General features: G+C 39.4%; 2 protein-coding genes and 2 pseudogenes across 3 annotated transcripts; all 4 read right to left on the reverse strand.

Moving 5' to 3' along the window:
* Window positions 1–83: 83 nt before the first annotated feature.
* LOC103438841 (IQ domain-containing protein IQM3-like) lies at window positions 84–2,828 on the reverse strand. 2 transcript variants are annotated; one of them, XM_029105371.2, is made up of 9 exons: window positions 2,495–2,828; window positions 2,291–2,405; window positions 2,113–2,178; window positions 1,938–2,026; window positions 1,714–1,801; window positions 1,290–1,436; window positions 1,104–1,193; window positions 824–925; window positions 84–701 (listed from the first exon to the last, which is right to left on the reverse strand). In XM_029105371.2, exons 1-9 carry the CDS (start codon window positions 2,668–2,670, stop codon window positions 348–350), a joined length of 1,227 nt encoding a protein of 408 aa, XP_028961204.2. In that variant the 5' UTR covers window positions 2,671–2,828; the 3' UTR covers window positions 84–347. The 2 variants fall into 2 exon arrangements, with proteins under 2 accessions (XP_028961204.2, XP_008375607.3); XM_008377385.4 differs by having other exon boundaries at window positions 1,104–1,196.
* A 452-nt stretch (window positions 2,829–3,280) lies between these two features.
* On the reverse strand, window positions 3,281–5,720 carry LOC103438840 (serine/threonine-protein kinase AGC1-5-like). Its single transcript, XM_008377384.4, has 2 exons — window positions 5,084–5,720; window positions 3,281–4,220 (listed from the first exon to the last, which is right to left on the reverse strand). Exons 1-2 carry the CDS (start codon window positions 5,647–5,649, stop codon window positions 3,428–3,430), a joined length of 1,359 nt encoding a protein of 452 aa, XP_008375606.3. The 5' UTR covers window positions 5,650–5,720; the 3' UTR covers window positions 3,281–3,427.
* Window positions 5,721–7,556: 1,836 nt separating this feature from the next.
* On the reverse strand, window positions 7,557–9,312 carry LOC103438839 (neutral/alkaline invertase 3, chloroplastic-like; annotated as a pseudogene).
* Window positions 9,313–10,232: 920 nt separating this feature from the next.
* Window positions 10,233–11,954, reverse strand: LOC114825819 (uncharacterized; annotated as a pseudogene).
* Between the last annotated feature and the right edge of the window lie 3,302 nt (window positions 11,955–15,256).

Raw genomic sequence — 15,256 nt, forward strand, 5'->3', positions numbered from 1 at the left:
TAGTTTTCCCTAATTTGTAACATTCTGAGATTACTTACCCCTCCGTCGCGAATCCTGTTAAGTACTGTTCACCTCCACGGCGGTGACTTGCAATCACATCCCTTACGAAAGAGAGGCTTACAATACCAGTTTCTTGTTGCTCAAGCACTTAACAGCATTCACACATGCACTCGAGGTTCAATTCCTTCTCCAATATCACTTGCATAAAAAAGAGACGGGCTTACAATCCCGGTCACATTACCCTGCACGATGTAAAGGCTGTGATCCCGATGGAGGTTCAGAGCTCGATGCCATGATGGGAACCCTAGGCGAGAGGTTTGCAAATTCCAGCGTTTGTGACTGTAACTTCAGAGGGTTTCTGCAACAGATCCAGTTCTCTGGCCTACTCCTGTTGACCATTCTGAACATAATTGGTCCTGAAATTGGCATGAACTTGCTTCCTTCTTGGGCTTGATCCTCTGCAATATTTCATTCGTCGGCACAATTATTTGGAGGTTGCGGAGATTCCTAGTTACAGTTCTTTGGTAAGTGACCGTTCTTTTTGTTTGTGTAAATGTACAGGATTCAGACTGTTGATTTAGTTCTTCGACTCTGGAAGCATGAAGTTCAGGCTGTTCATCTTTTGTTTGTCCAATTGTTCTTCCTGCTTGGTTCATTTTGCTCAAATCGTAGCTCTTGTTGCCTTCCATTGGAGAAAGTACCTGAATAAGATGGGGAAAGCTCAGAGGAAACCAGACTAGAAGCATGCACAAATGTGCATACATTATACAGTTTATTGATCGTTGATGGACTTAAAAAAAAATATGAACAGCATGCATTCTACCTGGACTTCATCAAGGGTGACTCCATTTTCCTCAAGGAAGGCGAGGAAGTTGCCAAGGTTTTCGTTGCTTGGACGATAATGTCCGCTGTATGCTGACACGGACTGGAAGTCAAAAGGACATATAGCATTCAGATGTAAAAAGGGTAAGGATTTCCAATTACGACAAGGGGAATTAGGAGCTAGAAGCATAATAAATTAAATATCTAAGAGGACGAGTTAACAGACTGATATTAAGAGTTTAGAGTACCAGATTTTCTGATTGATGCATTACTATATGTACCTTGAGCCTTCCATTTTCTACTGCAAGTCTTCCAGCAGCCAAGGTCGCCCCTCCCGCAAGGAAGCTGGAATGATGAAATGATCCCTTCTTCTTCTTGAAGGACGAACAAGAAGAGCATCAGTCTTCTGCAAATAGAAGTAGCGAACACTAAAGCTAAACACAGTTGACGTCCATATCAGATCTTACCACACCAGCATAAAGTTTCCTCGAGGTGCTCATGACGAAAATCCATTTAGAATCTTGCATTCCTAGATTTGTATCAAGAAGATGTCCTGTTCCTCCGTGCACCAATGTCCCTTCATGAATGATATATTCGAATTGTTCCCTCTCTTGCTTGTTTGCATAAAATATCACCACAAGGTGCATAAGAGAATGTTAGCATATTTTATTTGATGCGGAGCTCAAAAACAAGGGTTTATAATCTTAATCCTGTGTTTGTGAATGTACTTTATAGTACTGGTACTACATTTTTTTATCAGATTCTAGAACTTGTCATGCCTATATTTATCGTGGATCGGTGAGTGGCAAGCATAACCATGCTTTTCCGAATGAAATGCTGCTAAAGTTGTTCCAAGTTACAAAATACGCAGCACGGAGGGAAGTATGGTACCGGTCCTAGATATTTGATGCATTCTTGTTGCAGCCTTGATCTTGAGCAATCCTTGAGATCAACTTCCTTGCCATCTCCAATGTCCAACCTACAAAAGGTAGAGACTCTTCTTTCTAAATCATCTAAGCTTAAATGTACCAAGTATCTTAGAAAGCATTGATTGAACATGATAAACTCCGGATCTTGAATCGATACAAACTGCGGATCTTGAATCATGTATATACCAGTAGAAAAATGGTTGCCCAGCATCACATCTACACCACTCATCATGGTAGAAGTTCAGATTATGGCCATAACGGTGTCTTGGATCAATCTGCAACAACCATGATGATAATCAGCAGCGAAGATGAATGTCTTTGCACGAGAAATCAACGTTTACTCTAACTATTACAAGCTTACCGCTTCAATCCAATGTTGGAACGCTAACTTTTGTGCGTTGGCATCCTTAGATAATCCTTTCCCCAGCTACAAAGAATTAATCAAACATGAACCGTTAATTTTTCTCCTTTCGAGCTTTAGAAAGATTTAATGTAGGAGTAATAAGTTTATGTGCCATGAGGAAGATAAGGAAACACGCCTTCGATGCAATGAGACTGATCCTACTCCACCGTGACGCTGCAGTTTCGGATTTATGATAATCGAAGAAGGAAACTGTACTCCGATTCAGCTTTGCATAATCTATGGCTTGCCACCTCCAATTAATCCAAAAACTAACATATTATATAACCTTGAGATTATAAGTAGAAAACGAGATCAAAATGTTCACATGAAAACTAATTACCATAGCTGTTCAGCAATAAGAACCGAATCTGCTAGCCTACGCCTGGTTCTATAACTCCTGTACACTTTTTGCAACTTCACTGCCGCCGTTGATTCCTGGCCGTGACTTGTGTGATGAGGAACCGCCACCACTGTCGCTGATGCACCGTGGTAGCAATCCAGAGAAAGCTCAGCCATTGTTACAAAAATGTTGCAACAGTTAGCAGTTTTTTTGTTTGGTTACCTATGGGATGGATATAAAGTTGGTCACACACACCCCATTAATGGGTGGTACCATTATTGCAGTGGCAACAAACAACACGAACGTTGAAATTTTTGCAAAGAGGTAGACAGTGGTCTCCACCCTTCAACCAAGAGTCATGTCATGGAGTAATCTGATCAGCTGGTGCTTAGTTTCAACGCGTCGCGGCTGCCCATACTCAAGATTAGACTCAATTTTTAAATTTTGAATAATATTGACGTCAGTTATAAAATTTGACAAAACTGTCTATAAGTGCAATTCAATTCAATTGTTTGTTCCAATAGACCACGATATCAATAAAATAATCTTGAAAATAAGAAATGAACCCTCAAATTGCTTTCGATAAAAATCAATTTGCATGCATGCATGATGCATCATGCACAAGTGTCCTCCAAGTGATTTTTTTAGGGGAAGTGGTTTTCAGATGCCTCTATTCTTCTCCCGCACATCCTTGATATTCCAAACATTTGAATCGAATAAATCAAAAGAAAAGCGATGGACAAAAATGAACAGAGGTGGCTAAAAAAAATTGAGCAGCGGAAATCATTTTTGTTTTTGAACTATATATCGTATTAAATCAACAAAATTGTGACATTGTTCAAATTAAAATCCACAAAATAAAATTCCAGCTACATGTATATTTGAAATTTTATATCACAATTGCTTTGAAACAAACTTGAGTTTCTTATCTGACTAGTAATATTCTACTGAATTGTCCTTGCGTTTCTCGGCCTGGGCAAAGTCCCGGCAAGCAACCGGCCGGGGTATGTTGGGTGGGGTATTGCATCTCAGTAGTGCCCAATTGACCCCATTAAAAAATGGATGGTGTTTGATTGCTGTTGCACCCATTGTGGACCCCAGTCTCCTTGATGGGTCCTTGATCAAAAGTTGGGCGATTAAATCCTTGGCGGGCCCGGGCACGGTGGGCTCCTTAGGAAACTCAAGTGCTCGAGCCATGATATTGGCTAAGGTTAACTCATGGTTGGTTCCTTTGAAGGGTGTCACACCGTAGAACATTTCAAATATGAACACACCTAAAGTCCACCAATCTACTGCATTGCCATGCCCTTCGCCTGATGCAATCTCCGGCGACAAGTACTCATGGGTCCCGACGAATGACATTGACCGGACATTGATAGGCTCCGCCACGATCTCGAGCATCCCGCGGTGGCCGGAATTCTTCTTGCGTTTGCGTTTTGGGTGTGTGTTTGGTGCGGCCGGGACCATACAACTTGGTAGGATGCATGATGATATGCCAAAGTTTGGCTTGTTGGGATCATCGGAACGGTTGGTGACTGGTGGGTCCCGATCAGAAACAACCTGAGCGGTTGATGTTGGATCGGTGGTTGTTAATGAGAGATCAAAGTCGGTCAACATGATATGGCCGTCTGATCTTATGAGTACATTTTCGGGCTTGAGATCACGGTATATTATTCCCATCATGTGGAGGTACTCCAGAGCTGCAACTACTTCTGATGCATAGAATCTTCAACCACAAAAAGGACATAAATTGGAAAATTATGAAAACAGAGAAAATAAAAAATTAATTTCCAAATAAAAATGATTAATTGATTGCATTTTTTTATTTTTGGTGAAGAAATTGATTGCATATTACTTGGTCCGTTTATGGGTGATTTTCCGTACTAACAATCAATTAAAAACCCTTTAAAATGTCACCTAATTGGAGTGGTAACCAAAAGCAGCAACCTAATCAAATTTTGCCCTAATTAAGGCATATAATTACGGAAATTAATATTGATCATGGTCATGATCAAGTGTTGCTGCCATGAGACGTTGCCACGATAACAAATTATCTGTTGTATCGTGTAAGTTTTTTTTTTTTTTTTGGTAAATAAAATATTGAAGAAAAAAGAAAATTACTAATACACAGAAAAGAGCTGCAACCACCAGAAAAAACATAAAAGTAGTTGCCAACAACGCTGCACTAAAGCAGCAACAACAAACACTAACTATTCATAGAGATATTTCATCATTGTAAAAATAGACTAATTAGCAGTGGAATGAGCGATTTTCAAAAAACTCAATTGAAATCTAAATTTCTAATAATGGACTTAATTGAGTTAAGAACTACTAGAGCGAGTTGACGTGATATCTTCAATTTACGATTATAAATATTGTATAAGTTGCTTGCAAACTCGAGACATAAAATAAAGCCTATGAAACCCGCATAGAATAATCAATAGTCTCAAGCAAATACTGGATCCCACTTACTATAATTACCAATTTGCAAATATAATTAAGAAAATTGAAACATATGCACATTTATGCGTCACAAATGCATACATAGTAGGATTAAATTGCATATGTCATAGTGCAAATTGTACTCACCGGACGGAAGCTTCACGGAAACGTTTGTCCGGTTGGCATTGGCGGAGGACATGGAGGTCGCCGCCGGGACAAAACTCAGTCAACAAGCAAGACCATTTATCGGACTCCAACCAGGCGTAGAGCGTGGGCAAAAATGGGTGATCCAACATTTCCAGTATTTCCCTCTCTATCCTTGCCCTATTTCCTTTGTTCCTAACCGCCAACTCCTCCTTGTCCATCACTTTGGCAGCAAACATGCACCCATCACTACCCTCCAACTCCACAAGGTACACGCTCCCTATGTCGCCGCTCCCTAGACGGCGCAGGAGGCCGAGGTTATCGAGGCTGAGCCCCGTGCCATCGGACTTCTTGTATTGGATAGCATCCCAGCATGGATCGCTTGGCGGCGCGTGGGGTTTGGTGGTGGATGTTATGTGGCTTGAAGTGGTCCGTATGGCGGTTCCAGAATTCGAACTTGTGCTATGATTTGTTTCGGTAGTAATGGTCATGTCAATGGCCTCGGTAGAAGCATACTCAACGTGAAGGTTGTCTATGTTGTCGACGAGGTCGTCGACACATTGCTGCATGGTTGTGTTGACGGTGGTGGAACCGTGGAAGTGGTGATGGTGATGGTGATTAGGGTGGACGTGGAGACAAACTCCAAAGGAAGAGTTGGAAGTAAAAATAGGAGGAGCCTTTTGAAGGGAGGTGGAAAGAGTCATGGGCCGGCCAAATTTGGAAATGGGCCATATGGCTGGCTGATGTGTTGTGAGGGCCCACAGTGGGCCCAATTACTGGTTTTTCTTTTCGGCTTTTTGTTTCCATGTCTGGAATTTTGGATTTTATGGCTTGTTATTTATCTAGTGTAGCTGTTTACGCGTGAATATATTAATATTAATATTTAAATTAATATACGTAATAAGAAATTAACAGTTTTCATGGAAATTAAATAATAAATGGGAAGGATATGTGGTAGATTTAGATCCTCTCTGGGATCCTGGAGATCAATGCATAATAACTGTTCATCAAAGATCGTGTGGTCACAATTGAATGCGTTTTATATTTTTAAAAGTAAAGCAAACTCGATTTACGTGAAAAATATATATAAAAAAAAATTGTGACCGCACGAATCCCCAATGAAGGGATCCAGAGAGGATCTAAATCCGTATATGAATGTAAGATTCTCCCTGTTTGGATTTTGTTTCCCTTTTGATTAAGGTGGGGCAACCCTTTTGTTTGATTAGCTAGATCAGATCATAACGTTGTTGTCTTTGACCATAATCATGTCTCCATTAACATGAAAAACAATGCTCATTGTTTCTCTTGATCGATCTGTATTTATGATGTATTCTGTTTATTATTTCGAGGTACTTCTGTTTTTTTATTTTTTTTTTATTTTAAGTTTTGGATTGCTAAGTTGTTTGATAAAGGACATGATTTATGCTTATTTGATAAACTACGGTGTAAGAAAGTTCATTTCAAAAGTTGTTTCACATTACTCTTTTTGTTAGTTCACATTTAGTCAAATGCTGACATCAAATCCTAGTAATATTTTATATTAACTTTATTTGTAAATTTTAATTTTAAGATTAAGCTAAAACCCCTAAATATTTTATTTTTCTTTTTCAGTTTGATCAAAATAGCAAACTTGAAGTTGAAAGGAGGGGACCGAATTGATGACTTGTACTTCAAGAAAACGAAACCCTGGTTTAGGAAGAGATTTGGTATCAAGCCCTAGCGAGTGATTAGCTCCCTAATATAGTGATAATCTACCTCAAATAGTCGATATATGCTTTGGTTTCTAGCACGAAAAACTGCGTGCAGTGTCGAAGAAATTGTAGAAATATACATATAACTGGCAGAGAAAACCAAACTCAGAGAGAGCGAATCGTCTGCATAGCCAGCGGCACCAATGATATCAGCTGTCTTTTGTATAACAAATTGTCGTACCAGAAGTCATACAATGTAGGTCTGCTTCAAATTCTTTCGACCTCGCTTTCTTCTTGGGTTAGCACTAATCATGCAGCAGAAGGCATTCACGAGTTCAGAATCCGGTTATAAAAAGCTTGGCTTTACCAGGCTAAGCGAGCAGGAGCTTTGCGACAGGGTGTCCTGCAATTGACCAGGTCCGGAACAGGTTTGCTTGTTTTCCAATGAACCTACCCCTTTATGCAAGCGACAGTGAGCTGTGACATGCATTTTTAGTGTCATGTCAATGTAAGTATATATAGCTGAAGTTCAGCGTGCAACCGAGGTGGTTATGGCCCAGTCAGGTCAAAGCAACAGGTTTATATACTATATATCCCCACGAATGGGTATATACAAATTTTCAACTGAACAGTCAATATATTGGCTCTTGGGTTCATCTATCTGTTAGAAATACCCAGCAACGCAACAATAACTGACCTGCCACAACAAAGTCAGCTAGGAACCTGCATTATGGCAGTACCACGGCCTGCATATGAATAAAAAAAAATGTGTGAGAAAAAACCAATAGACGAATAAAAATTAAGACATATTATGTGTTCTTAGGATCACTCCCAGAAGCTGCTCAGTACTACAGTCTAGTGGTATTTCTCTTTGCTTGGAAGTGAGAGGTTTTAGGTTTGAATCTCGTGAATGGTGAATTTGATACCAAATTAGGTTGTCCATTGTGTGGCTTAGCAGAACTCCCCCTCCCTTTAGTGTAAAAATATTGATGTACTAAAAAAAAAAAAAGGATCACTCCCAGTGATAATCTGCCACTCCTGACCGTCAAGAGCATGATACCAAATCTTAAATGGCATGTTTGCCACCAAATCTCCCCATTTGGCTTCAATCAAATCCAATATAGCATGTGACTGATCTGTGGTCGCAATACTGCTCGCTACAGACCACAAGTTCCCCAAAGAAAAGAATCGGAAATCCATATGAGCTGGTTGCAAATTTCCAATTAGATAGCCTCCTTTCTTGGGCATCCATTCCACCAGCCAAGAAGAAGTTTGATCTGGGAAAATGTTTCATATGAGTACTCTTCAGTCTTGTATCGATAGATTTCATTCAATTTTCTCATATTAACCCAATAATACTCTCTGATATGAAATGACAGAGCTGCCAGACGATTGTTGAGTGCTCGAATAAGATCCACTGATCCATCCTCTGGAGCAAGCATCTCTCGCGCACAAAGTAATGCTGAATAGAAAAGAGCCTGCATGGACCAACAAATAAACTCAAATTATCCCTGTGATCACGCAAGGAGGAGAGGGGACTAAGTGGGAAAAGAATGACATGCTACAAATGTTTGCAAGACCTGACACCGCAACAGCTTCTTTACCTGGTTGTTCTCTCTGGGGTATGTGGAAAGTTATTATTTATTATTTCTATTGTGTGAGTCACTGAATTATGAAGATCACAATATCAAAACGATTAATTATTTTTTTCTGCCATCTTGGTTGTGTTTTTTGTTTCTTGGCCATCATTCCCCATTACTACAAACAAACTCTGCTTTGTTTTCTAGTCACAACAAAGTCACCAAATCCCCATCAAACTCCCAACATGAAATAGGCATTTCCAGCTTCCAATACAGAAGTTACAACAAACTGACACAGAAAAACGGTTCCTCGAAGATGTCAACCATCAAGAAGAATGCTTGACTCGGTTTTTCCCCCATCATATTCATATTTCAATGCCACATACAAAAGTAATTCAAGAAAATGATACCTGAATTTGCAGAGGGTGGCCATGAATTCCCATACGTCGATCTATCATACAAGAACCATCCGTCACCAACAATGTAGGGAACATATCAAAACCATCAGCTAGACATAACCTTGGAATCATCTTAATCCCTGTCTACACATCAACTCGCTCCTGAACTGAGAGATCATCCGAGCATTTCCCATATGCACGTCAAGATTATCCACCATAACCCTGAAAATTCATAGTATGAAGAAGACTTCGCCAATGTAAGAAGTGGTAAAGTAAACATATCTTTTTAGCTTTAATCATTTGACCTCGTTAATAAATTTACCAGAATCTATCGGGGCAACACGACCAACTGCTGCCTCTCCAAAGTCCGGATCTGGCACCTCTTCAGTTGCAAATTCATCGCCATCCAAAGGAACAATATGCACTTTAAAACTAACAGGCATCAAACCCTGACCAGGACTATGGCAATCCATTGTTTTCTCCCAGCTCCGAATGTAACAAGTCACACTTACTTTTACGATAGCAAGTACAGACAACAAAATTTCACATGACTGACAGTGGTAACAAACAAGTGGAAGAAAAGAATGAAAAAATACAACGCTCAATAAGATTGTAATTAAATATTGTCATACAGGAATGTTGTTCACACAAACACACACAATGAGAACCCCATCCGCAATGTGGTCCAGTAGTCTATATTGTGACGTCTATGTTCTATGTCCCATTAAAGGATCGTCCTAGAAAGAGCTTGTCAAACCGGAACCACTTAAAAATTTAAGGGAACTTTAACGAAAAGCTCTCGGTACTGTTCACTTTAACGAAAAACCACATTTTTACACTAAAAAGTCAATCCTGGTACTATTCACTTTACCCTTTATTTTGTCGGAACAGTGTTTTCAATAAGCACTAAAATAATTGTAATAATAATCATTCGGCTATGTTTTCAAACATGGCTGACTTTTAGCGAGGCGATCCTTAAAGGATAACAAAAAATAGACGATTCTTTCCACTAGACAACATTCAAGGGTAAGCTCTAACATAGCTTCCCGTACACTTGCATCCAGAATCTAAAACGAATTTTGTTTGTACCATATTTAAGGCCTCCGTATTTAGACCTCGTATAAATACTATAAGGACTCAAATGTAATTCTGTAATAAATGAAGGAGCGAATATGTAATAAGTGAGGAGAGGGCTCCTCACTCTCCTCATTAGGGGAGGTCAAGGTTTAGGTCATGGGAAGAGAGAAAACATCTCAGAGAGGGCAAACACAGAAAATAGGCTAGAGAGCACACTGCCTCTAGCCTTCTTGTATATTCACCATTCAGAGTGAAACAATATCAACATTAGTGTGGACGTAGCCCAAACATTGGGGTGAACCACGATACATCTTGTGTTCTTTACTTTCTTGCAGATTTACGGTCGGATTTATGTTGTTCCAAGAACCCTTCGGTTTTGTGCATCAACAAATTTCATATATATACTTACACCAAAGACAACTGGGGACTAGATCTCGCAATTACTACTACCACGAAAGTTCAACTACATAGTGTTTCTAGTCAAATAATTTAAGATATGAGAAAAGGAATGCACCGTCTAGTAATATTTACTTTGGAACAGAAGGTCTGTACTACCAGAGTACAATATTACCTGTAACTGAAGTGTATGAAGGACAAAGTTCCAAACAATATCATACTCCCCTTCAATAGGAAAGCTATGCCAGAAGGTATGAAATCACGGATAAAGACTTGATCATAATTTAACGCGTTGGATTGGAATTGGTAGGATCCTTTGCAACAATATTTCCCATAGGACTGCCACAATAGTAAACCATAGATTCACGTAGTAAATCCCACGCTTCATCCTCAAGGGAATCAATGCTAGCATTGTGAAAGGCATCTCAAACTGTTCCATTTGTTCCATTAGGTGGCAAACCCTCATTATCCTGTTTCAACTCTTGGATATCTTGAAACTCCAAACCACTCGGCGAATTCACCACTTGTTGATTGTGCTAAATTTCTTTGCACTATCCACAAACCATGTTCCGTTCTCATCTTTTGTAGTTGCCCCACTTATACTTTCAGCTTCGCACTTGTAACTCCGAATCCAAGAATCACCTACTGTCATGTTTCCAATCAAAACACTTCCTATCCCATGAAATCGATGATTTCCTCCACGAGTTTGTTGCATACCTGAACTGAGTAATTCCATATATCTTGAGACCTTTCTTTTCCTACATTTTACATGGTACTTAGACGAAATCACTGGACCGCATTTGCTAAAACATGAATCGGCAGTACAAAGGCGGGGCACAACACAACACCGCTAAAAACTTGAACAACTGCTTCACAAGTTGCCATCAGATTAATCTAACGAAATCCAACAACCTGTATCAAACGGATAATCCCAACCAAAGTGAATCCAACACCTCCACTCCAACTTAAAACCGCGAATGTAATACGCCGGAATCTGAAACGGAGAAATCAAATTTGCTCAAACAAAGTGATCATCTTTTCCAGACAAACATTAAACATAAAAAGCAAAAACAAACAGAAGGAAAATGGAAGCTGCATTCTGGCATTGTGAAAATAATAACAGTAATAAAAAAAAAAAGAAAAAAAAAAGGCATTTCATTTTCTTAGTTTTCTAACTCTTCAACTCTCTGAATTAAGCATGCAAAAATTAATAAGAAATCTACAATTCACACCAAAATTAAAAGCTAATCATATCCAAAAATAATAATTAGAGAAATATTAAAATTAAACAAAATACAATTGCAATTAAGTTTTCAGGCAACAAAAACATGGGTAGTAAATCAAAAACCCAGATATTAAAATTTAAAAAATTGCAACAAAAATTAAAAACAGAACACAATGAATTGCTTACCAAAATTTCCTCCGGAAAGGAAAACCGGAGAGTTTAAGCAAGTGGGTATTTTCTGCGGAGGTTCCAATTCCAAATGGGTAATTCAATGGAAATGAATGGTTAACTGTTAGGAGCCTAAACTAAGAGGTTTTTCTTAATCACTGAAGGTTTAGTTATTTAACTAATTTTGCTTATTTAGTCCTTTCTGTTAGTGGATTGCTAAGTGGCTTCCCTTGGGGACCAGCACCTTTAAATGGAGCGATAGTCTCTTTTCCTTTATAACGGTATTTTGATAAAAAAATACAAGCACGCTCTCAGTGCTTCTTCTTCCTCCATCTCCATCCATTATTGTGCTTGTTGAGGTTGAATTCCCAATGCAGGAATTTGGTACCCATCATTGGTATCATCCTTCCGATCCTGGATTTATCCCTCCTTGCATGACCCGCCACAACCATAACACACGCCTCACCGGTATGGACGCCCGTGTTTCTGCTTTGGAATCTTCTTTCGCCGCCTTTATGGATTCCATGGATGAACGGTTTGCCGCCTATTTCGAGCAATTTTGGTGGGAACAAGCTTGTCGAGCTGGGAGAAATGGCTCTTCGTAGTTCACTGATCCAAATCCACCTCCAATCATCGCCGATCCTCCTGATCATCAAAAGCACGAACTCAATCGCACTCCTCAGCATGATTTAATCAACGGGGGAGGTAACCAGCTTGTTCAGTGGCATCATCACATCGATTTCCCTCGATACGTGATTGGCAAGGATCGTCTCGCTTGGATTTACAAATCTGAACAGTTCTTCAGCTACTACTCAACTCCTGAACACCAGAAAGTCATCACAGTCTCAATCCACCTCGATGACGAAGCTCTTCAATGGTTCCGGTTGATGGATTGTTTACAAACGACGCCTCGATGGGAGGATTTCACTCGTGCCTTTTGCAGAGAATTTGGGCCTAACGAATTTGAGGACAGTGCTGAATCTCTCTTCAAGCTACGCCAAACAGGCACACTTAAGGATTATGTGCTTGAGTTCGAAAGTTGGCTAATTGTACTACTGATTTGAGTCCAATACTTCTTAAGAGTTGTTTCCTAGGGGGTCTTAAACAAGAATTGAAGTATGATGTTAAATTGTTGCGTCCTAATAATGTTCATAAAGCAATTTCTCTTGCTGCTCAGTTGGATGCTAAGTTTACTTATCTAAAATTGGTTATACAAAACCTGCCCCTACATTTAGATCTCCTGTAAATACTTTCCATGCTCCCACTCAGCCTGTTCGAACCTTTAATTTTCCTGTTAAGAGGTTGACACCTGAGGAGATCCGCCAAAAACGAGAGCGCGGCGATTGTTGGTTTTGTGATGAAAAATTGTCTCATGGTCACAAGTGTGCTAACAAACAGTTACTTATGCTTAATATGGCTATACCTGAAGAGGAAGTTACCTTTGAATTTGAGGAAAAGTATCAGCCTACTCTTTAAAACATGGAGCTTAGTAAGTGTGCCTTTTATGGCACCACCGCTAGGCAAACCGTGCGCACATGAAAGTTCATGGGATTTTGAATGGTCAGCATGTCACTCTCTTGTTGGATTCTGGTAGCACCCATAATTTTGTGGATTCAAGACTTCTCAAGCTTTTTGGATGGCAATTTCAGGCTACCAAACCTTTTGAAGTGATGATTGCAGATGGGGGTACAATTCGAAGTTCTGGTTGTTATGCTAATGCTCCCATAACTATAGGAAATTATAATTGTGCAGTGAATCTCTTTGCACTTCCTTTGGGGGGTTGTGATATCATTTTGGGGGTACAATGGCTTTCTTGAATCAATCATGTCTTATGGGATTTCCAACTCATGACATTGGAATTCTCAAAAGGCAACTCTCATTACAAACTCACTCATTGTCAGACTGCTTTGCCTTCCATCCAAGAAATGTCTTTCCAACAAATGGATAAGGAAATTTCTAGCTCTAATCTTGGGTTTTTCCTGTACTCATTGGAGACTCAGAAAATGGAAGCTTGTGATTTACATTCTGAGCAACTCAATGCACTGCAAACTTTCTTAGGCAACCTTGAGACAATCTTTGCCCTGCCTACTCATCTTCATCCACCTAGAGCACATGATCATCACATTCCTTTAGTACTAGGATCAAAACCCCATAACATTAGGCCTTACCATTATAGGCCACTTTAAAAGACTAAAATTGAAAATGCAATGAAGGAACTAATAGATGCAGGGTTTATCCGAGCCAGTCACATCCCTTTCTCTTGTCTTGTGTTCCTTGTCAAGAAGAAAGAGGGTACATGGCGACTTTGTATGGACTATAGAGAACTAAACTCTATAACCATTAAAGACAAATACCCTATACCTCTCATTGATGACATTCTTAATGAACTCTGTGATGCTATGTATTTCTCTAAACTTGATCTTCGCTCAGGTTATCACCAAATCCTCATGCATCATTCAGATATTGAAAAGACAGCCTTTAGGACCCATGAAGGGCATTATGAATTCCTAGTAATGCCTTTTGGGCTTATTAATGCCCCAACCACTTTCCAAAGCCTTATGAATGATATCTTCAAACCCCACCTGAGAAAATTTGTTTTAGTCTTTTTTGACGATATTCTGGTTTATAGAAAATCTTGGGCTGATCATTTGAGTCATTTGCAGATTACTTTCACACTTTTACAAAAGCACCAACTCTTTGTAAAAAAGCAAAAGTGTGCTTTTGGTCAAAATATGATTGAGTACTTGGGGCATATTGTCTCCAGTAAAGGGGTAGAAGTTGATCCTTCCAAAATACAAAATATAATCTATCCTATTTAGGCCTACTCTTTCAAATGTGAAACAACTTAGGGGTTTCTTAGGCCTCACTGGTTACTATAGAAAATTTGTCCCTGGTTATAGGAAAATCTGTCAACCTCTATACCAGTTAACCAAAAATGACAGCTTCAGTTGGAACACTGAGGCCGCTCTAGCATTTCAAACACTCAAGGATACAATGTCTTTTCCACATGTACTAACACTACCAGATTTTTCCTTGCCATTCACCATTGAGTGTGATGCTTCCGATAAAGGCATTGGAGCAGTTTTGCAACAGTAAGGCAAACCCATTGCTTTTGCTAGTCAAGCGCTTGGTCCAAAAAACCAAGCACTCTCTACCTATGAGAGAGAGTTTATTGCCATTGTGTATGCCATCAAGAAATGGCAAAACTACCTACAAGGCCAGCATTTTATTATAAAGACAGATCACAGCAGCCTGAAGTATTTTTTGAATTAACGAGCTAATGCTCCCTTCTAATAGAAGTGGGTCTCAAAGTTATTAGGCTTTGATTATGAGATACAATATAGGAAGGGTAGTGAGAACCTTGTAGCTGATGCACTATCTAGACTACCCGATTCAAACCCATTAGATCCAAAACTGTTGGAAGTCACCAGCGAAGCCCCTAGTTGTTTGGCCATCTCATATCCCTATTTTGGGTGGTTAGATGACCTGAGAGTTCATAATGAAAGTGATGAATGGATTCAAACTAAAATCAAGGAGCTCGGAGCAAAGAGTAATAATTCTGGTGACAATGCTATTCAATCCAAGTATAAGTTTGAAAATGAATTTTTGAAGTATAAGTCTCATATTGTTCTTAGTCCTTT

This window comes from Malus domestica, chromosome 07 (assembly GCF_042453785.1).
Source record: "Malus domestica chromosome 07, GDT2T_hap1".
In the NCBI taxonomy this organism is placed as follows: domain Eukaryota; kingdom Viridiplantae; phylum Streptophyta; class Magnoliopsida; order Rosales; family Rosaceae; genus Malus; species Malus domestica.

Bases quoted from the DNA above. Each gene is read 5' to 3' on its own strand.
- LOC103438841 (XM_008377385.4), bottom strand. From the start codon at position 2,670: ATGGCTGAGCTTTCTCTGGATTGCTACCACGGTGCATCAGCGACAGTG. The intron at 2,406-2,494 runs GTAATTAGTTTT...GATTAATTGGAG, and splicing joins CTTATTGCTGAACAGCTATG to GTGGCAAGCCATAGATTATG. The intron at 702-823 runs GTAGAATGCATG...CATCTTATTCAG, and splicing joins TCACCCTTGATGAAGTCCAG to GTACTTTCTCCAATGGAAGG.
- LOC103438840 (XM_008377384.4), bottom strand. From the start codon at position 5,649: ATGCAGCAATGTGTCGACGACCTCGTCGACAACATAGACAACCTTCAC. The intron at 4,221-5,083 runs GTGAGTACAATT...TTGTGGTTGAAG, and splicing joins TTCCGTGAAGCTTCCGTCCG to ATTCTATGCATCAGAAGTAG.